Below are 22,099 nucleotides of genomic sequence, written 5' to 3'. Positions count from 1 at the left end.
TACTTGCTTTTCTTTCTCAGTTCCTTTTACTTTTTAATTGGCTTGAGTGATGGAAGACAAGAAACAAGAGGAGTATTTGCCTTCTCCTTCCCACAGGGGATTCCCTGGTGGCTCAGATGGTAAAGCACCTGCCTGCAATGCAGGAGACCCAGGTTTGATCCCTGGGTCATGAAGATCCCCTGGAGAAGGGAATGGCAATCCACTCCAGTATTCTTGCCTGGAGAATTCCATGGGCAGAGGAGCCTGGCAGGCTACAGTCCATAGGGTCGCAAAAGTCAGACACGACTGAGCGACCAACACTTGCCACAGGCACTTTCATCTTGTTTCAGTAGCAGATGGGCTGCCCAGGGACTCCAGTGCTTGGAAACCTGGTGTAAGAAGCCTGCTGGCGCCCCGTGTCATTTCCAGGACTGACCCTGCAGTGGTGGTTCTTGCTTCCTTCTGCTTGAGGGTGGGGTGTGCGTGGTGGAGTGAAGAGAACACATCATGGAAGGAGGCAGGAATCCCTTGGCCAGCAGGTCGTATGTTTAGCCACAGGGCAGTTCACTTTCTCTTCCTGTTCTACATAAACTAATAATTCTATGTTTAAACTGCTACTTGTTTTGCTTGCCATTGACTCCAGACTCACAGATCCCATGATGCTGGGAATGGCTGAGTTTCCAGAAATCTCAACTATGACATGCTGCTTAGCTTTAGTTATTTTCTCTTATTAAAGAGGGTTGCAGTGTGGGAGTGGTTCCCTCTTTAAATCCCCATGCCAGAAAATAGATCTTTAATCTTTCCTTATACTTGGCCTTGTATTTCTAAGTCTTCCCTCACCCCCATCCTTTTGGAGCTCACAGCTGTTGAGAATTCCCCAGTCTCCACACTCTTGCTCTCTCTGAGAGGCAGTCTTAGAGTAGGAGAGTCTACTTACTCTCCAGTGACCAGCATCTCTCTCAGAGTGTGTGTAAAGTCTTAATCGACACTGTATACTCTTCTTGAGTTAGATTTTGACTATCACATTTCAGCCTGGATTCTGCAGTGGGAAACTTACTGCTACCCAATTCACTTTTATGCAACATCTTTTCTAAATGTGGCTATACCCCTTTTTAGTTCGATATTGTCAAAATTAGTGCTGAATCATACACAAGACAAGATGGAGCTGGCTTTTTCTGAGGAAGACCAAGTGTTAGGTTTCCTTTTTTAAATAAACTTTAAGCTCTTTATTTTGTTCTGGGGTATAGCCGTTTAACAATGTTGTGGTGGTTTCAGGTGAATAACGAAGGGACTCAGCCGCATGTTTGAATATATATACATATATTTCTTCTTTCCCCAACCGCCCTGCTATCCAGGCTGGCACAGAACATTGAGTAGAGTTCCATGTGCTATACAACAGGTCCTTGTTGGTTATTTATTCTGAATATATAGCAGTGTATATATTCACACTTTCTAAACTCCCTATCTTTCCCCCCCCAGCAACCATAAGTTTGTTTTCTAAGTCTGTGAGTCTCTCTCTGTTTTGTAACTAAGTTCATTTGCATCATTTCTTTTTTAGATTTCACATATAAGGGATGCCGTATGATATTTCTCCTTTTCTGTCTGACTCTACTCCGTATGACATTCTCTAGGTCCATCCATGTTGCTGCTAACGGTTTTATTTCATTCTTTTTAATGGCTGAGTAATATTCTACTGTATATATCAACCCATCTCCTTTATCCATTCCTCTGTCAATGGACATTTGTCTTAACTTCAGTAAACAGCGCTGCAATGACCATTAGGGTGCATGCATCCTTTTGGATCATGTTTTTCTCCAGATGTAAGCCCAGGAGTGGGACTGCAGGGTCATATGGTAGCTCTATTTTTAGTTTTTAAAGGAATTTCCATACTGTTTTCCACAGTGGCTGTACCAATTTACATTCCCACCAGCAGTGTAGGAGGGTTCCCTTCTCTCCATACCTCTCCAGCATTTTTCTGTGGATTTTCGATGACAGTAGTCATCTTGACTAGTGTGAGCTGATTATGAAAAATGTCAGTTTGAGCAATAACCTGCTGGTGTCCTCAGTGTCTTAACGTGAGAATCAGAGGGGCCATGTGGGCCATCTGATCAATTATGTGGGTACTGATTGAGAACGGGAAGAAGTAAACAACCCAGAGAGGCAGTGTTAGTCACACACATCTACCATTTGTGTCAGAATGCTGTTACTTGCTTGGTAGAGATTTGCAGATACGGCTGCTGGGTGAGCAAAGCAGTATGGATGTGTCTCTGAGCTGATCTTGCAAAGCCTTCGTATTGCAGGGAGATGAAAAATGTTTTCAGAGTCTAACTCACACAGGGTAAGAAATCAGAGGTAGCACAGAATCTTAGGTATGAAAAAATAAAAGCAATTAAAAATAACAATCATTATCTTTGAAATTTAAAATGAAAAGGGACAAACATCTCGACAAAAATATAATCCCTTACTTGTGCTCGTCTTGAGTAAAGCTGTCTCCCCATTCCCATCAGTTCCTCGCTTGCCTTAACAACACAAGATGGAGTCTAGCTTGAGTGAGATTGCTGTTCTTTACGTTCATTGGCTTTTCTTGAGTGACAGCCACAAAAATTGCTCTTCTTTGGAGGGATTTAGCAGCAGCAGGTAATTTCTAGACACTCCTTCATGATTTCATTTAAAAACTGAATTAAAGAAAAAAAAAAAACAAGATTGAGGAACAGGGGTGGCAAAGAAGAATCTACAAGCTGAACTGTCTTGTTTGGCTATCACAGGATTTTAAAATTTTTTATTTAAATTTATTTATTTTTAATTGGAGGATAACTGCTTTATAATGTTGTGTGGGCCTCTGCCATACACCAACATGAATCAGCCATAGGTAAACATATGTCCCCTCCCTCTCGAACCTCCCTCCTCCTCCCACCCCATCCCACCCCTCTAGGTTGTCACAGAGCACCAGGTTTGAGCTCCCTGTGTCATTCAGCAAATTTCCACTGGCTATCTAATTTTACGTATGTAGTGTACATGTTTCAGACTACTCTCTCAATTCGTCCCACCCACTCCTTCCTGCACTGGGTCTATAGGTCTGTTCTCTATGTCTGCATCATCTTTGCTGCCCTGCAAATTGGTTCTTTAGTACCTTTTTCTAGATTTCATATATATATATGTTAATATATGATATTTTTCTCTTTCAGACTTCACTCTGTATAATAGGTTCTAGATTCTGTCACAGGAGTTTTAAAGTGAGGAATTTCACATAAAAATACAGATTTCTCCATGGCTACGATCTGCTGGAGTGGAATGGCAATTGCCAGCTGGAGATGGGGCATAATTCCCTCTTCAGTTCCCTAAAGGCTTGCTCTGGGCCTGCTTCCCTCACCTACTCCCCCTGCTGGGTCCTGAACCTGAACTCTGATTCTGGCTGCCACCTGACACTCTGGAGACAGTGCGGTACAGAATCACACTGAGAGGGAACCGCAGTTTAACTCCATGAAGACTGGGATTAGTCTATGTGTGAACGGCGGAGGACCAGGAGCGGGGAATAGTTTTTGAAGCAATTGGAACAGTTTCCCCAAATGCATCCATGTACAGGGGAAGCAAAGAGAGGAGTGAGGAGAGACAGAAAAAAAAGGGAAAGGAGAGGAGGGCCTGGTTCTCAGAAAAGGGCCTGGTTCTCCCTGCTATCCATTTGGTAGCGGGGAGTGGGACGGAACTCACCAGCTCACTCTTTGCATGATGCCGTCCACAGGCAGCACCAGGCTTCAGGCACACGGTCAGCGGAGAAGGCCCTACTGCAGAGGCTGACCTCAAGACACACGCCCACCTTCTCCTCAAAATTCTGTCAGCTCTTCTGGAATAAGCTATTCTAGCTCTGGACCAGAACCACCATGGGACTGCATCTACAACCTGGCTCTCTGTCCAGCTGCCCACCAGCCTGTCAAGCGGGGCTACAGGTACCACAGTGCCAGACTTAGTGTCAGGATACTAAGGGGACCTTCAGTTCTGATACTCCTCTCTGGATTCAGCATTTTGGATCAGTGTATTTTCTCTGAGAATCTGTTTTGTTTTGTTTTTCTTGTTTGTTTTTAAATATTACAAAACATTATGAACCTTACACCATGTCTGATTTCTCTTTGCGCTGGTGGATAAACGTCAGAATCAAATTTGTGGCCAGCTTCTAGCAAATGTAGGAGACACAAATGGTTGAGATGCATTTGGGGAAAGACAACCTTCCATTATCTGTAGTTTTTGCATCTGTGGATTCAGCCAACCTCGGAGGAAACTATTAAAAAAATTCCAAAAAGTGTCAAAAGCAAAACTTGAATTTGTTGCATACCAGCAACTATTTATATAGCATTTACATGGTATTGGATATTACTCGTAATCTGATGATTTAAAGCAGGGGTCCCCAACCTTCAGGCCACAGACCAGTAGTGGTCCGCGGCCTGTGAAGAACTGGGCCGCACTAGCAGAGGTGCTATCTTCCACAGAACCAGTCCCTGGTGCCAAAAAGGTTGGGGACTGCTAATTTAAAATATATGGGAGGATGTGCGTAGGTTATACGCAAATACCACACCATTTTACATAAGGGACTTCAGCATCTTTGGATTTCTTATTCAAGGTGCCCTCCTAAAAGCAATCTCCTGCAGATACCCAGAGACAACTCTACTTTGCTTTTTCTTAATTTTTGAGCTCTTTATTTTCCTTTGTTCTTTTTCTTGACTGCTAATTTTAAAGTGCTTTAAAAAATATCTTACTGCTCTCAGATTCTACACAAATACAGGATGAATAACCAAAGAAGGCATTCCAGAAGGCAAGGAGCATCTTCAGTTAAATTAGTCCAGGAACAATCAAACCGCATGCTTACGAGTGCTAGTTGATTGCAACATGCAATTGAACATTTTAACTGCATAATGCTTGCCCCTTAATTTAAAAATCAATTTAATTTTATCTTTGTTCATTTTCCTCATGTACTCAATGAAAATTCCTAGCTTCATGAAAACTGATGGCTTACTATGGGGTGGGGGGAGGGTGTCTCCTCACCCTCATAGCTACCTGGCTATGTGTGACGTGCTGGTTGATATGATTGGGTTCACTGCCTTACCCCCATCACAGGATCCCAACTCCCTGCAGGTACTGGTTGTCCTCCATGAAGATCCTGTGTATGTGTATGTGTGTTAGTCGCTCAGTTGTATCCAACTCTGTGACTCCATGGACTGTGGCCTGCCAGGCCCCTCTGTCCATGGGATTCTCTAGGCAATCATACTGGTAGCCATTCCCTTCTCCAGGGGATCTTCCCGGCCCAGGGATCGAACCCAGGTCTCCTGCATTGCAGGCAGATTCTTTACCGTCTGAGCCACTAGGGAAGCCTCAATCTTAGGACCCTGTGTAACCCATGAAAGATATTAGATTATATATGAAGTTTGGGTGACTCCAGTTTCTGTTTCCCATACTGTCCTTTCTCAATGACTCTTTTTTCCCCCCTGGGATATCCCAAGATTCATATCTAAGTCCTGTTGGGATCTTTTCTTCCCAATTAATCTTCCAAGTGAAAATCTACCAACTTCACTTCTTTCTCTAGAATTCTTCTGTACTATTAATGTGTTGTTGGGAAAAAAGAGAAGGTGCAAGTATGTTAAGAGTGTGTGTGTACATGTTGGTGGGAATGTGAACTGGTGCAGCCACTATGGAGAACAGTATGGAGATTCCTTAAAAATTTAAAAATAAAATTACCATGTGATCCAATAATCCCACTCCTGGATATATATCCAGAAAACACAAAAACTGTAATTGGAAAAGATAAAGCACCCCAATGTTCATAGCAACACTATGTACAATACCCAAGACATGAAAGCAATCTGACAGATCAATGAATAAAGATGTGGTGTGTGTGTACACACACACACACACACACACACACACACAATGGACTATTGCTCAGCCATAAAGAATAAAATAATACCATTTGTTGCAACATGGATGTACCTAGAGATGATCATACTAAGTGAAGTAAGTCAGACAGAAAAAGATAAATATATGATATCACTCATATGTGGAATCTAAAAAAATGATAAATGAGCTTATAAAAATGATAAATGAGACTCACAGGCATAGAAAACAGACTTATGGCTACCAAAGGGGAAGAGGGGGAGGGATAAATGAGGAGTTTGGGGTTGATGTATACACACTACTATATATATACAAGATAGATAAACAACAAGGATCTACTGTAGAGCACAGGGAACTATAGTCAACATCTTATAATAACCTAAAAATAATCTGAAAAAGAACATATATATATATATATATATACAACCAAATCACTTTGCTGTACACTTGAAACTATCACATAAATTTCTATTAAAAAAGAGTATGTGTGCACATAAAGGAAAAGGAATAATAAAGATAATAAAATTATGGGTATAATATGAACAAAACATGGCATGAAAAGAGATGGCAGGGAAGAGAGACCCTGCACCTACAGCTCTCTGCACAGGCAGCATGTGGAGGTGTGGACTGAGGGCAGCTTTTTTGTTCTGGAAAGTGATGAGGGCTGTGGGACAACTGGTGAAGGGCTCTAGGGTGATTCAGAGAAGGCACGATGCAGCTTACATAGAAGGCAAGACCAGGCTTTGTAAATCACCAAGCTTCTACTCTGGTTGGAGATGACGGCTGGCATATGTATATCCCAACCAGAGAGAAATTCAATGACTAACTTACATATTAAAAGTAGTAACTGCAACAAATAGGGTACACCCATGATTCTAAGTTCTACATACAAGCAATTAATGGAAGACTCTCTTGGACAGCACTTAGTTCTGCTTTAGGTTCCCTTTCTAAATTGTAGTGAAAATCTTCATATTTGGTGATTGGAGTCTCATAAATTTCTTGATTTTTACAATCATAACCATGTTATATAAGGTCTTCTTTTAATACTCTGTTATTTGGAAGGAATGATGCTAAAGCTGAAACTCCAGTACTTTGGCCACCTCATGCGAAGAGTTGACTCATTGGAAAAGACTCTGATGCTGGGAGGGATTGGGGGCAAGAGGAGAAGGGGACGACAGAGGATGAGATGGCTGGATGGCATCACTAACTCGATGGACGTGAGTCTCAGTGAACTCTGGAAGTTGGTGATGGACAGGGAGGCCTGGCGTGCTGCGATTCATGGGGTCGCAAAGAGTCGGACACGACTGAGCGACTGATCTGATCTGATCTGATTTTCTAAAATGACAGTGTCGTTTATGTTCTAAGGAGTTTTGAAATCAGCTGACCCTTAAGTTTCTTTGGCTTTGGTATTGCATGGCTTAAACCATTAGTTACTCAGTCTAGTCTACGTAATATTATTGTAGTGAATATGAATTTTCATAGTTGCAACAATTTATAAAATTCAGATGAACTTAAACATGGCAATTCAAGTAACTAGGTAACAACACTTAAAACACAAAATTCAAAGAACTTCCTTTGGCAACACATACGCTGTACAAATTCTTCTGGCTGCCCTGTAATGGGAATAAAGCCCCCTAAGAGTATTTCTTGTCTGAGTCCAAATTTCCAAGTTGGGAACTAGTTCTGCCTACTCTGAGTACTCCCTACTCCTTTCCAGGGAGGGTGGTCTCTATCAGTTCCCTAAGAGTTCTGACCCCTGGAGGGGTAACCGTGAGAATTCCTTTCTCAAGATCTTGCACCAACAAACCAACAAGGCACTCTCTAAATGTATCCTAAGCTCTTCAACTCCAGCCAGCAAAGATTTTTGTCTCCTCTTTGTGTGGTAGAGATTTGGCTTATATATCATCACATGTTTTTCTTCCTTTATGATTTATATTATAAACTCTTAATGCTCTTTGGTTTGTCCTTGCAGAGCTAAAACTTTCTCTTTCAATGCTATTGTATCTTCCCCTCTCAAGAAATTATTTTGTAATTCAAAATAAGAATTTGAGTTGCTAAATTCTACTTTCTTGGTTCTTTGGTATTTTCTCTTTTCTATAACAAAAACCTCAGCCTAAAGATCTCATTTTTTTTGGTGAAAAGAAAATGCCAGGAAGGAAGATTATGTCTACCAATATTTTTAAATTTTTTGCAGTTACTTATATGACATGAGACTACTTATATGACATAAGACTACTTATATGACATTGAGAGTCCCTTGGACAGCAAGGAGATCAAACCAGTCAATCCTAAAGGAAATCAACCCTGAATATTCATTGGAAGGACTGATGCTGAAACTCCAATTCTTTGGCCACCTGATGCAAAGAGCTGACTGATTGGAAAAGACCCTGATGCTGGGAAAGATTGAAGGCACGAAAAGAAGGGGACAGCAGAGGAGGAGATGGTTGGATATCACCGACTTAATAGACATGAGTTTGAGCAAGCTCTGGGAGACGGTGAAGGACAGGGAAGCCTAGCATGCTGCAGTCCATGGGGTCACAAAATGTCAGACACGACTTAGTGACTGAACAACAACAACAAAATATGATGTGAGCTGAGTGACTTAGGTGGTCTGCTGTAAAATTTTGCTCTTTGGGTGGCAGGGTGCGGGGAGGGAACTGGGAAAAAGCTAGGCACATTTTTCAAGATATTTAAGTTCAAATAGTTTTTGCAATTTACCTTTAAGAGGAAGATTTTTTTCTTTCCCTTTGAAAATATTCCCTACCTCACTCCTTTTCAATGATCTTCCATAATCTGGGAGGGTTAGTTGGCAAAATTTCATACCCTAAGCAGTACTTACTGTCTCATCTAACAGACTCAAACTATCACCCTGGGGGAAGAGAAAATCTTTGTGGCTAAAAAATGTCATCTGGGATCTTAAAGCCCATCAGCAGGGAGACAGTGAGGACTGTAGTTCTCTTGACTGAGGAATAGGTTGGATGACTGGAATGTCTTTTTCCCCCGGCGTGTTAATTTCTATGATTGGAAGAAATCAGACCTTAAAAGGAATGGAGGAAGTACAATTTTCAGAGAACAACAATGAAGACTAGTTACTGGGGAGAGGTGAAGATACTTCCAGGTCTGAGTTCATGACAGTAAATTTGTATTGCTTTCATAACATTCATAGAATGATTTTCACAAATGCAGTGCAAATGAAGATGTTTTATTCCCAATGTGGACTGCTGAAATGAAACTCACTTCTCTTCAGCATCATCATTCTACATATATACACCATAGAAAATGATTCACAACTAACATATATATATTTCAGTTTATACATATTTGTAGGTGTATACGAAGACACGTGCATATATAACTATATTAAATATATATATTTGAAAATTAAAAGGTATCTTTACCCACTAGAGAGAGTCTGATATTTCAATCTATTAAGCCATAATTTTACATCTCAGATTAGTGGCTAAGAGCGTGGGTGCAGGAGTTGGATTGCTTGGGCTAAGACCATTTATTAGCTGCGTGACCTTGGGCAAGGTCCAGGATCTTTTTGTACAGCAGTAACCTCAGCTCTAAGATGGGAGAAATAACTGTCTGCCCAATGCAGTGGTGTAGGGATTCAGTGAATTGGAACATGGTACTGGATAAAATGCAAAATGAAGGTGAAATTGGGTTATAATTACTAGTATGTGTAAGGGCCACGCTAGGTGCTTTGAGGGATAAAAAAGGAGACACAGTCTCTACCCTTACACAGTCTACTGTCTAACTGGAAACCCAAGATGCAGTCTCATATAAATTAACTATTAATGCCTGAGAAGAAAACCAACAGTTTAGTTCAGTAGCACAGACCAGCTTCTCAAGGAACAGAGAAGTGTATATAAGGTGTCAGTTTCACATTGGCTTCCCTTTACCCAATGCTTATCTCTTTGACATGATGAAAGGCTCAAGCAGATTGTATAATAAACACTGGTGCAGTGGTCCGCCTACATTAATCCTGCAGTGGTTTAGTCATGGGTAAGAGTTATGATGCAGATGTTAATGCTGGATTAAGGCTCTTGACAACGGAGGTTGGTCCAACTGTTAGTGCTCTGAAAAGTGAGCCAATCCATCAATTTCTGCAGTTTGTACAGGGATGGTGATGACTTCAGCTGATCCCACCCCGCCCCCCGACTCCCTGCTGAGATTTACAGAGAATTCCGGACTGTGGTTATCTGGTTTAAGAGGTAATTCTGTACAAGAACTGGCACAAAACTGCATGTCTAATTGCCAAAGGAAGGTATTACAGTTAACAACCTCTCTGTGAGATCGAGGGCTGCTTACATGTGCTCTGAAATGATGATGGAAGGCCTTGGGAAGAAGTGATTATGAAAGGGCCTTCAACAAGATGTAAGGTGATTCTTGGCTTAATCCCTTTTAAGTTAAATATTAATTCCCCTAACTTAATTTTTAAAGCATCACTCTAGATTTTTACTTAAGACTGCCCTGAATGGTGCCCATATCAAAAGATGCTTTCTAAAGCTAAATTATCAGCTTAATAGATCTCCATGTATTGATTTAAATACATAACCTGCACCTATAAAATTGCTTCTGTGGGGAAAAAAGGGATATTCTGATTTCAGAGTAAATTAAAAATCAATTTATAAACTCACTTTTAAAAACTCTGCTTTGACTGGTTCTTTCACTCAACAACTATTTATTGAGTATTTTTCATGTATCAGACATCAGACCCTGTTGTAGTCACATGTGAACAAAACAAAAATCCTTGCCCTGATGGAGCTGACATTCTAGAGAGGAGAGGCAGTTAAATAATGAACATAATAAAGAGTTGGTATAGTGTGTTACGGGTTTCTCTGGTGGCTCAGACGGTGAAGAATCCACTTGAGATGCAGGAGACCCAGGTTCATTTCCTGGAGTGGGAAGATCCTCTAGAGAAGGGAAGGGCTACCAAAGCGTCAAGTGCTAAGGAATAAAAAAAAAGTAGTGCAAAGTTAGAAGGATGGGGCTGGGTGTCAATGTTAAATAGGACAGTCGTTGACAAGGTTACATTTAAGCAAAGTGTGAAGGGGGCCAGCCAAGGGAGTTGAACCTACCTGGGGAAAGAGCCAGTGCCAACGCCCTGAGGCAGGAGTCTACTTAGTGAGTCTGAAGAACAGAAGGCAGGCCAGGGTAGTTGGAAGTGGGTGGGAGAGACAAGAGGATATGGTCAGAGAGGTAAGCTGGGTAGTGGCAGGGAGGGAACCGAACAAATCATGGAGAGCCTTGTAAGCTACTAAAAAGCCTCTGAGAAAGATAACAGTCACTTGTATTAGACTGGTTTAAAGTAAGGCCCTTTTGCTAAATTGCTTTAGTTGTGTCTAACTCTTCGCAACCCTCATGGACTGTAATCCACCAGGCTCCCCTGTCCATGGGATTCTACAGACAGGAATACTGGAGTGGGATGCCATGTCCCTCTCTAGGGGATCTTCCTGACTCAGGGATCATATGGGCATCTCTTACCTCTCCTGCATTGGCAGGTGGGTTCTTTATATGACTAGTACCATTTGGGAAGTCCACCTGTATCAAAACAATTCCTCTTATTCCTTGTCTCCTATATTTCAATTTGAATGTGGAAACAATCTAATTGAGATCTTGTTAAAAGTCAAATTTTAAATTAGTAGGTCTGAGGGGGGCCTAAAATTCTGCATTTTTAACGAGCTTGCAGGTGATGTCAGACTGCCAGTCAACAACCCCACATTGACAAATGAGAGTGAAGAACCAAGGGGCTTTGAGGCTTTCTCCTCCATTGGTTGGTTGCAAGGGCCTTCTTGTTCCCTTTGAGCTTAAAAGGACATCCTGAAAGCTTTCACACGGGTCATAACCTCGTCACTGGGCTCACTCTTTCATGTCCTTTCACCTGGCTAGTAAAGGTACAGTCCAGAGCTCTCTTGGGAATATGAGATATGTTGTTTGGCTGTTTCCATGCACGGTCTAAGAAGTTTCTAGGGCCTCCTTACTGCCACTATGGGGGCTCTGCTTCTAAACCTTCACCTGGGAAGCCCTGCTCTACTCCTTGAATGATAATAGTTCTCTGAACACATTCCTGTCTTACTCCAATTATAGCAAGTAATTCTGACTTGTAGCCTTCACTCCTGGTCCTATATCTTGAATGATAGCCTGACTCTATAAACTAGGCCTGAGGCAGCTAGAGGATTTGGGTGATGGTCCTGGGATGAAGAGGTGCTCAGCTGATGCTGGTGCAACAGGTAAGGTTGAACTTTTTTTTTCCCCGGTGCAGTGCAGCTAGTGAGATCTTAGCTTCCTCACCAGGGATTGAACCCTTGCATTTTGCAGTGGAAGCTGAGTACCAACCATTGGACAACTAGGGAAGTCCTGAGTCTGACTTTCATAAAAACTAATGAAGTAATTTACAGCTGAACAGGCCTGGAAGGACTAGACACTTGTGAATATAAAACAAAGGTTATGAGTCAGACAGACTTGGGTTAGAATTATGCTTCCACGCCTTACTGTGTTATGTCAAGAATGTTCCTTGGCATCTCTAAGCCATAGTTTTCTCACCTGGAAAATGAGAATGATAACGATACCTCGTTCATACATTGAGAAAAGGCATATGAGGCATGTAGAAAAGTGCCTGATATAATGATACTCATAAAATACTAGTTGCTATTAGTTTTATAATTACTGTTAAAATCCAACCACATGTCACATCGCTCTGTGGCCTGGCATTACGGTACTTACCTTTAAAGTCCCTGGAGTTAAAAGTACCAGGGCACATCCCTCAGCAAAGTTTTTTAAAGATGAGACAGACCAGGAGCAGGTTCATCATGGCAGATGTTACAGTAGATAATGGCAGGAACTTTAGATGGTTAGTTTAGAAAGCATATGATGGGGGTACTGATAATGATGACTGTCTTGAGGGTATCTTGTAGAAGAGGACCCTGAAAGCACACCTGAGACCAAAGGGGAAGGTCTTTTTTTTGGAAGACCAAAAAAAAAAAAAAGGAAACGGAAGCACATCCCTCTGTAACCTGTGAGTGAGTTGAGGGGTGAAATAGGGGGGTGGGGGCGCCCGCGAGGGTCGGCGGCTCTTGCGCAGCTGCGGCAGCGGAGCCAATCAGCGGGTGCATCCCGTCCTCGCGCGATGGTACAGTCGTGCCGTCGTGACGTCGGCGGTTGCCATGGAGCGCCCCACTCCGTAGGGCCGCGAGCCGGCGCCAGGGGGCCACGGGGTCGTATCGCGGCTTTGAGGTCTAGTCAGCCGCCGCCATGAGCGGCCGGAGTAAGGGGAGAAGGTCCTCCCGCGCCAAAGGCCGTGGCAAGAGCCGCGCCAAAGGCCGAGTCCGCGCCGCGCCTGACGACGCCCCACGCGACCCGGACCCTCCAGAGTGCCAGAGGCTCGGGGAGGAGACCCAGGCGGCACAGGTGCAGGCTAGCGCGGTTTTGGGGGGCCCGGAAGGCGCTGCGCCGGCGCCGCCCCGCCGGCCCGGGGAAGAGGCTGCCTGCCGGCTGCCCCTAGATTGTGGCCTCGCGCTCCGTGCCCGGGCGGCGGGGACTCGCGGGCAGGCGGTGACCAGGCCCTGCCCGGTCAAGGCCACATCTTTCCCGGAGCGCCTGGTGAGTGACACCGTCTTCGTGGGAACCGTGGGCACCGTGGCGAGGCCGAGAAACGGGCCCCGCGTCGGAAGCCGGCGAGGCCCCGCCGCGAAGAAGGCCCCAGATACCTGTAGTGCAGTGGGAAGGGGGTCTGCGGCCTTGGCCGGTGGGAAGCCAAAGAAAGGGGCCGCGGCGGAGGCCGCCCCCGTCCCCGTGGGCGAGGAGAAGGTGGAGAACGCGGGGTCAGGGCCCCCGGCGACAGAGGGCAGCATGGATACGCTGGAGAACGTCCAGTTGAAGCTGGAGACCATGAACGCCCAGGCGGACCGGGCCTACCTGCGGCTCTCCCGCAAGTTTGGGCAGTTGCGGCTGCACCACCTAGAGCGCAGGAACCTCCTTATCCAGAATATTCCAGGCTTCTGGGGGCAGGCCTTTCAGAACCACCCCCAGCTCTCGTCCTTCCTGAACAACCAGGATAAAGAGGTCCTCAGCTTCTTGAATAGCTTGGAGGTGGAAGAGCTTGGCCTGGCGAGACTGGGCTACAAAATCAAGTTCTACTTCGGGCGCAACCCCTATTTCCAAAATAAGGTGCTCATCAAGGAATACGGGTGCGGCCCTTCGGGTCAGGTGGTGTCTCGTTCCACTCCAATCCAGTGGCTCCCCGGGCACGACCTCCAGACCCTTAGCCAGGGGAACCCCGACAACAGCCGGAGCTTCTTTGGGTGGTTTTCAAACCACAGCTCCATCGAGTCTGACAAGATTGTGGAGATAATCAACGAGGAATTGTGGCCCAATCCCTTACAGTACTACCTGATGAGCGAAGGGGCCCGTGCAGAGAAAGGAAAGGAGGGCAGGCCGGGTCCTGTGAGGCCGCCAGGGGAGACCCCGGAACCTGGGGTAAACAAGTCCAACTGATCCTGCTCAAGTCTGCGTCCTGCGTCCTACCTCCTACTGGCCCCCGTGCCCGGCTGACCTTGGGTGTTTGGCTGTCTGCCTTCTCTTCGTGTCGGCCTCTGCACACTATTCCTGTTGGACTTCAGTTACAAGAATATGGCATTTATGATCATGTTCTTTTGCTTCCCGTGACGTTCTTGCTTTCTCTACATTAGTATCATACGTTATGTGATCTCGTCCCTCCTGTTCATATGTTAAACTCACTTGATTCCAGCGTGTGTTGCCTCTCTCTACATTGCTTGGACCCTGTTCTTGGCTCTGGCGTTTCCCACCTGGCTTTCACATGGACACTCATGAGTCAATCAGCAGGAGGACCAGCACATCCTCAAGCTCTGCTACTTCAGGACTGGTGACTTGCTGGGCTTCGAGTTCATGCCAGCCATGCATGCCATCTGTGGCAAGCTTTTCGGTGGCCACTGCAGAATGAAGCTAGTGCATGTGGCATTGGCCATCAGCCAAAACTGATTGTCTCTTGGCTCTGGGGTCACCAGCTAAGGTGCCACCTGCAGGATCTCTGGCTTTGGCCAGGGACCCATGCTGCCCTCCTAGACAACGGGTTGAGGTTCAGGGTGAGAAGCAGTTTGCTGTGGGTTTTGTACTGTTCTGCGTCTCTTCCTGCCTCTGGGCCTTTCTTCCTGGTAAACCTTTGTCAAGGTCTGCACCATACCTCATCACTGTCAGGCCACTGAGTTTTGTCTAGGTTGCCAGTCGGCCCCAATTGGCTTCCTGGGCAACAAGGACCTCGAGAACTACCTGTGGACACAGGCCCTCTGTGGGTGCATGAGACACACACCTACCCTCTCCAGCCTTCCAGGAACCCTGCTGGCTGCTGGACTGATGGGCAGGCTGGTACGTGTGGACATGTGCTCACTGTTGTCAAGCTGTGGCTCCAGGTAAGGGTGGCGACCGGACTCACTTAAAATCTAGGTACCTTTATCCACTCCCCCCATCCCTGCCTCACACATGACCAGAGTGCTATAGTGGGGTTGCTGGGGAAGGGAGATTTCTGATCTGTGGGCCTGTGTCTACTTCAGCTCACGCCTCTACACCTCCTTCCTCAATCCTCTTTCTGTTTCCTTACCCTCTCTTCCTTCTTTCTCTCTGTCCCTGTGCTTGTCCCCCACTCCTCTCTTCCTTTCTTTCTTTTTTTTTTGTTTCAGTAGTGGTACTTCTGAAAGAAAACAGAAAACAAAACAGTTGTGAAACCAGGGTTTTCTGCATACAGCTAGCAAGTTGGCTGGGGCCTTGTTAAACACAGGCACACACTGGGCTGGAATAGGGTAGAGGAAGCCAGAAGGCCAGGTGGGTCTGCGGTCAGATCCTGCTCCCTCCTGCCTTCCAGGTTCCCTCTGTAATTCTGACATGGAGATTCTTCACATGGCAGTGCATCTGCTAGAATGGTCACCCCCTGGGCAGCAGTGTTGGGGACTAGGGTTACTCCTGCTTTGGCGTTTTTCTCTGCCTCTTAAGACCCGGTTGCCTTCTGTTGCCTCCGCTGGGCGAACGTCTCTTGCCCTCTGGTCTCTCATCCCCCAACTCTCACCCTCAGCAGTGAGGTTTCTTCCTTTTCTCTAGGTTTCTACCTTCACATACCCTTGGGAGTAGACTGTAGCCTTCAGTATGGGGGGATCCCAAGGCTGCCCTGGGGCGTGGGAACAGGGGAAGGGGGAGTGCCTTTTCTGAATCTCCAGGGCTCATTTCCAGCGGGTGTAAAAGCTGAGCTGTGCCCTTCCTGCCTAGGCTCATCTGTGCCCTCTTTCCCCCTCATCCCTGAGGGTGGGGTAAGTACTGAGGATGTGTGTACTTGCCTTCACCCTAATTTCTCTCCTTATGGAAGACCTCCTTCTGAGTTTCCCATGGGCTAGGGAAGTCTTGCCTCAAGAGCTGTCAAGAGGGTGTTTGGGGCAGGCGAGCTGGGGCAAAAACCTAGAGCGGGAATAAGCCTGGTGTGGAGAGGGCTTGGTAAAGCAGCTAGATGTGGCTTGAGGAGTCTCCAGGAGAGTATAGCTATCTCTCAGAGACAGAGGGGACGGGAAGGAGCCTTCCTTCCCTAGGGCAGGGACAGGAGAATTAAAGGGCAGTGGGCAAGTGTTTTGCTGAGGCGAGGGTATGCCCAAACTTTTGTCCAAAAATCTTTCATTTTTGGTAGATTTTACAAATCACAAAAACAGTCTGAATAACATTACTTTGGATTCTTTCTCTTTTCTAGGTGTGGCCCTGTGTTTTGTAAAAGATTATGTGCTACTTATTTTGTCTCTGAGTAAATCTTATCATTTTCCCCATTTTTTGCCTAATGGGAAAATAGAGCTGTACAGGTTGGCTTTTTTTTTTTTTTTTAAAAGCTTTTTCCTCTATTATGGACATTTTCAGCCATGCACAGAAATGGAGAGACTCCGTGTGCCGTCACCTAGCTACATCATTTATCGGTTATGGTCAACCCAGTTTCATCTGCATCTCCATCTCCCTGCCTGTATTGTTGATCGAAAGTCCAAGACACTGTGCCAATTCAACTGGGACCACTTTGGGAGACTGAGACACTCTGCTGGTGGTGATCGTGGTGGGCTGCACTCTCACTACCGTATCAGATCTGCTTTTTGCTTTTCATGTTAACTGATGACGTTCCAGAGATGGGCCTTAGAAATGAAAGTCTTCAGAGTTGACAAGAAGTCTTAGAAAGTGATGAAGCTGCCTTTTCCCTGTGTCCACAAGAGGAAAGAGAGACTGCTCTGTTGTAAACTCTTTCAAAGACTTATCTATCAGTCTTTGATAAGGTGCTTACTTGAGACCTTTCACCAGAATAACAGTCTTTTTTTCCCTCTAAGATGGAGACTTTCTGTGACTATTACAATTATTGGCGTGTCCTGGTCTCATGATATAACTCTGAACTTGAAAGTAAAGTATAATTTGGAAATTGTTTCTGTGTTCTGTGAAAATAACCTCCCCAAAGTAATCAGTAACCGGTTGTCTTACTTGGTAATTTGGCACTATGGTAATAATGCAATTATTTCTCTGTTCTGAAACAGTATAAACAGTTGTAAGCTTGCATGTGTGATGGAAACAATAAAAGCTTGTATCTCTATTATATTTTATTAATTTAAAAAAAAATTGGAAGGTAAGCAGAGGCTGGGTAGTTGACGGCATGTATACTATGGCATACATGAGTGATTCCTAAGCCTCAGGCCCTTGTGTGACTAGCTCTATAACAATATATAAAATTCTGGTTTCCAAGCCCTTATCAGAGATTGAGATCCTGTGGTTCTGGGAAGAAGCCATGCAGTCTTGTTTTTAGCAAGCTTTCCAAGTGATTCTAGCGTAAAGCCAGTGCTTCTCAAATTTTAGAGTTCCTCTGAATCGTGTGGGGAATCCTGTTAAAATACGAATTCCGATGTAGCTGTCTGGAGTAGAAGTTGAGACTCTGCATTTCTAACAAACTTCCAGGTGATGCTGGTGCTGGCGGCTTGTGAACTGTACTTGGAGTAGCAAAGGAGGTGACTTCAAGGACCTTTCAAACTAGAGTAACAATGAGTCTTGGCTGCACATCGGAGTTATGTGGGAAGCTTAAATACACACACTGGCAGAGCTCACAAATAGCAGCTGAATCAGAGTGGGGGAAGGGATTGGTCCAGTTGTAGATGTCTATTCTGAACACATCCCAGGTGATTCTGATGTCTAGCCATCGTTGACAAAGTTTCTGATGCTGTTCTTAATAGATTCATAACAAGGACCATTTCCCCAAAATCAGGAGCATCAGCAGCAGACAACCAAATGCCACATGAAGCTGCCTGGCCGAAAATGGTTGGAAAAAAACAGAAGTGAGCTGTTAACTAACAAAATAAAATTTAGTTTGTATGATGTTGGGCATGAATCAACAAATGTGCAGTGTTCAGGTGCTCAAATAATGAAAGAATGAATTTAAAACAGTTTATATTCAAATGCCTTTGGGCTAGGCTGGTAATTAAATTTGTGAAGTGGGCCATACTTGCTTTATAAGGATGTTATGTGTTAGTTCATTAGGGCTTCCGTAACGAAGTACCACAGATCAAGTGGCTTAAACAACAGAAGTTGACTTCCAGTTCTGTTGGCTAGATTTCTGAGATCAAGGTGATGGCAGGGCTAGTTTCTGCTGAGGTCTCTGCCCTTGGCTGTCTGCCTGCTGTCTCTTCGAGGTCTTAGCTGTGTGTGTGTCTGGGGGAAGTGGGAGGAAGTCGGGGCTGTGTGTAGCTGGGGCAGCTGTGTTGTAGTGCCAGGGCATTTACTTGGGGCCCCGCAGGCCTAGTGTTGCTGCATCTTCAAAAAAGTGGCAAGAATCAGAATCTCCCAATTTTGAATATTTTCAACTAAAAAAAATCGAACACCCAGAGCCTCGCTCTTAGTGGTAGGTGGAGTGCAGAAGGGTCCCGGGGGCAGCCTCTCCAGGTGTGAGCAGGCTTTTCAGGCATGAGCGTCCTCTTGGGACCCATGCCCAGTCCTCCGGAGCTGCCAACTGGGACGGCCATCTGCCCAATTCAAGCTCACATACTTGCTTCTTCAGAGGCTCAGAGCCTGCACTTCCCAAGCCCCCTTCCACAGCCCTCCCTTCAGTTCCTTGCAGAGCCCATCTGATGGTTTCATCCCCATACTGCCCCTGGTCTTACTCACTCATTGCCTCCTGTGTGTGTCGGTCTGTCGCAGACATTAGAGATACAGCGATGGACAAATACAGCTTTGAATTTTGCCCCTCGTTCCGCGTTTCAGCCTCCTCTTGGTTTTGCCTGAAATTGTCAGTCAATCCTTTTTTGCCCTTTTCCTACATGGGCCCAATGAGGGTGTCAGATCCACATGGGGGGAGCTAAAGGAAACCTCTTTTCACTCTGGCCTGTAGGTCTGACTTCACAAGGCAGTTTGGACTTTTAATAACCTGGAGAGTGAGGGCTTCTCAGAGTAATTCTTGTTATGCTAGGAGTCCCTTGCCCCTCTCTCATTCAGTTTTATTGCTAAAGACCTGATTTCTTCTTACGTGCTGGGCTTTTCTGGAATGTAGTGGGTTTGTGCTATGCCACAGGGGAGCAGGGAGAAGAAAAGAAGCATCTTAATACCTGTAGCTTTCCCAAAGTCTCTCTCAAATTCTGTATCCCCTCACACGTGGGCTCTCCCTCTGGTCCACTGCACTGCTTTGCTACAGGGAAGGAGGTACCCTGCTTGGGGGTGGCCTCACCGAGGGAGGGGTCTTCCCCCATCCTTTGCCCTCTGAAGATTTTGGAAACTCCTTCCACGCTCTCATCCCTTGAGGTCCTTGGCCTCGGGGAGCCACTGATACTGCTGGGTGGAGCCATATCCCCCCAGTATGGAGGCAGTAAAAAAACAAAACCCAGAGATTCCGTCTCCAGTCTGTGGTTTCTGTCTCTGTCCTTAGCGTTATTCATTTCTGCTTTTGGAATCTTCTCCAGCTACATTTCACCAGTCAGGCTCACAGCTCACTTCTGCCGAGTCACTTTCGTCTGAAACTCCGACCTCGTGTTAGTCCTGCTTCCGTACCCTAGGTCCGGTACCATCTGGTCAGGTGTTCAGTTACGGACTGTCCAAGGCTGGAAACTTGAATTCCTTCCTCCTCTCCCTGCCTCGTGTCAAGCTGGTCCTGAGCTGAGGTTTGACAAATATAAAATGAAATAACTTCTATGTGTGACACTTCATGGTTTACAAAGCACAGTCACTCTCATCATCTCAGGGATAACAGTTATCCCATAAGATGGCTCGAAGAGACGAAATGACCAAAATCACAGAGCCGGTAGGCAATAGATTTGGGGCTCAAACTCAGGGCTCCTGCTTCCAAACACCTTCTGAACATGCGTGGGTAAACCTGAGGCCTGGCAGTTGTCTGGCACAGGACTGGAGGCACTTCTTCACGCAGAACCTGTATTTAACCCTTCACTCAAAGCATCAGAACACTCAGCACAGCACATCCATCACCACCCATCCATCGGAGCTGACATGTGAATGTGAACCTTCCTGATTGTCCACAGCTGCTGGAGCTCGATGAGGGGCTCGCTGACTTGAGCGACTCAGAATGTGGCCAAGGCTTCCTCTCACTCCTCTGTCCCAGAGTCAGGACTGGTTCCAGACACACATGGCTGCAGATGGAGGCTGAGTGGGGAGGTTTGGGGCTCTAAGTATCAATACTCGAATATGAATGTATTGGAAAAAAGGGTAACGAAAAGTTCTCCTGTAACAAAAAGTTGGGTGATAGGAAGTCACAGGCTTGCTTCAGTAGCACAATGATATCAGGGCTCTGGGTCCCCTTGTCTGCTTCGCTTCTCTTGGGTTTCCCTTCGGGGTTCCCTAACTCCAAGCACCACAGTCTCACCCAGCTGCACTTAAAGACAGACGGGAAGAAGGAGAAGGGGTCTTCTCCCATGTCTCTGTCATCAGGGAAGAAAATCTTTGCCTATAGTGTCTGGTGGATTTCAAGGGACCTGAGTCAGTTTCCTTGGGCCAGAAATGAGTCACACTCCCACAACTCTGCTTCAAGGAAATTAGCATTTTTTAGCATCTCTCATGAGAGTGGGGTTCTGCCTCCAGGGAATAAGAGATCAAAGGGCTAGAATTGACGGGAGATCTTAGTCACCTGTAGATTTGTCCTTTTTGCGGTGACATGGCCGTGCTGCTGACCCAGAACACCACTTAATAATACCTGGAGGTGCATGCGCCTGTGCTTTCCCCAGCTCCCCCAGTCACCTCTTCTGACAAGAAAGCTTGTTTTGTGTCTTGCCTCCTCTGTTTATGGTAAATGTATTTCAAGCCAGCAATGCCTTTTTGGTGTTCCTGTCTCCCACAGCACTTAGCTCAGGCTTCTCTCAGTGTTTGGTGTGAAATGAAAAGTGAAAGTCGCTCAGTTGTGTCCAGCTGTTTGCGACCCCATGGGTATAGTCCTTGGAATTCTCCAGGCCAGAATACTGGAGTGGGTAGCCTTTCCCTTCTCCAGGGGATCTTCCCAACCCAGGGATTGAATCCAGGTCTCCCGCATTGCAGGCGGATTCTTTACCAGCCGAGCTACAAGGGAAGCCTAAGAATACTGGAGTGGGTAGCCTCTCCCTTCTCCAGGGGATCTTCCCGACCCAAAAATTGAACCAGGGTCTCCTGCATTACAGGCGGATTCTTTACCAACTGAGCTAGAGGTGGTCAGTAAACGCTAGTTCAGCCAACACGTTAAGCCAATAATCTTTCTGAGATGTAAATTTGATCCTGTCAATGACCCATTCAGCCTTCAGGAGTAAGGTCCAAATTTCCAAGAAGCTCAAAACAGGACATTCATGATCTGACCCTACATTTTTTTCTTTCAAACTTTTTTATTATGAAAATTTATATGAAAGTTGATAGAAAAGTACAATGATCACCCATCATATACCATTTAAGTTCAGTGAATGTTAACTTTTTGCCATATTTGTTTACTCATGTGTGTATGTTCGTATTTTGTTGAACCGTCTGAAAATAATTTGATGTTTCACCGCTAAATACCCAGCATGAACCTCATAAGAAATAAAGATATTCTCCTACATGATCAAAAAACCATTATCAGACTGTGGGAAGTTACAGTTCCTGAATACTGTCTAGTATCCAGTCCAAATTTAGATTTCTCCATTGCTCCCAAGATTATTTTAGTGTGTGTGTGTGTGTGTGTGTGTGTGTGTGTTCAGTCGTGTCTGACTCTTTGCAACCCCAAGGACTG

At 45.3% G+C, this 22,099-nt stretch overlaps 1 protein-coding gene and 1 long non-coding RNA gene across 3 annotated transcripts; one reads left to right on the top strand and one right to left on the bottom strand.

Annotated features, from left to right (window-relative positions):
* Window positions 1-8,637: 8,637 nt before the first annotated feature.
* On the bottom strand, window positions 8,638-12,927 carry LOC102409683. The gene is made up of 3 exons (XR_326691.4): window positions 12,589-12,927; window positions 10,944-10,995; window positions 8,638-10,812 (listed from the first exon to the last, which is right to left on the bottom strand). It is a non-coding gene; the product is annotated as an uncharacterized LOC102409683 (long non-coding RNA).
* Window positions 12,928-12,980: 53 nt separating this feature from the next.
* On the top strand, window positions 12,981-17,476 carry TSPYL5 (TSPY like 5). 2 transcript variants are annotated; one of them, XM_025265061.3, is made up of 2 exons: window positions 12,981-15,290; window positions 16,768-17,476. In XM_025265061.3, exon 1 carries the CDS (start codon window positions 13,117-13,119, stop codon window positions 14,356-14,358), a length of 1,242 nt encoding a protein of 413 aa, XP_025120846.2. In that variant the 5' UTR covers window positions 12,981-13,116; the 3' UTR covers window positions 14,359-15,290; window positions 16,768-17,476. The 2 variants fall into 2 exon arrangements, with proteins under 2 accessions (XP_025120846.2, XP_006048823.2); XM_006048761.4 differs by having other exon boundaries at window positions 16,607-17,476.
* The last annotated feature ends 4,623 nt before the right edge of the window (window positions 17,477-22,099 follow it).

This window comes from Bubalus bubalis, chromosome 15, assembly GCF_019923935.1.
Source record: "Bubalus bubalis isolate 160015118507 breed Murrah chromosome 15, NDDB_SH_1, whole genome shotgun sequence".
Lineage (NCBI taxonomy): Eukaryota > Metazoa > Chordata > Mammalia > Artiodactyla > Bovidae > Bubalus > Bubalus bubalis.
The sequence above is the reverse complement of the archived record's forward strand: the minus strand, read 5'-3'. Positions and strand labels throughout refer to the sequence as shown.

Coding starts and splice junctions, on each gene's coding strand:
- TSPYL5 (XM_025265061.3), top strand. CDS start 13,117: ATGAGCGGCCGGAGTAAGGGGAGAAGGTCCTCCCGCGCCAAAGGCCGT.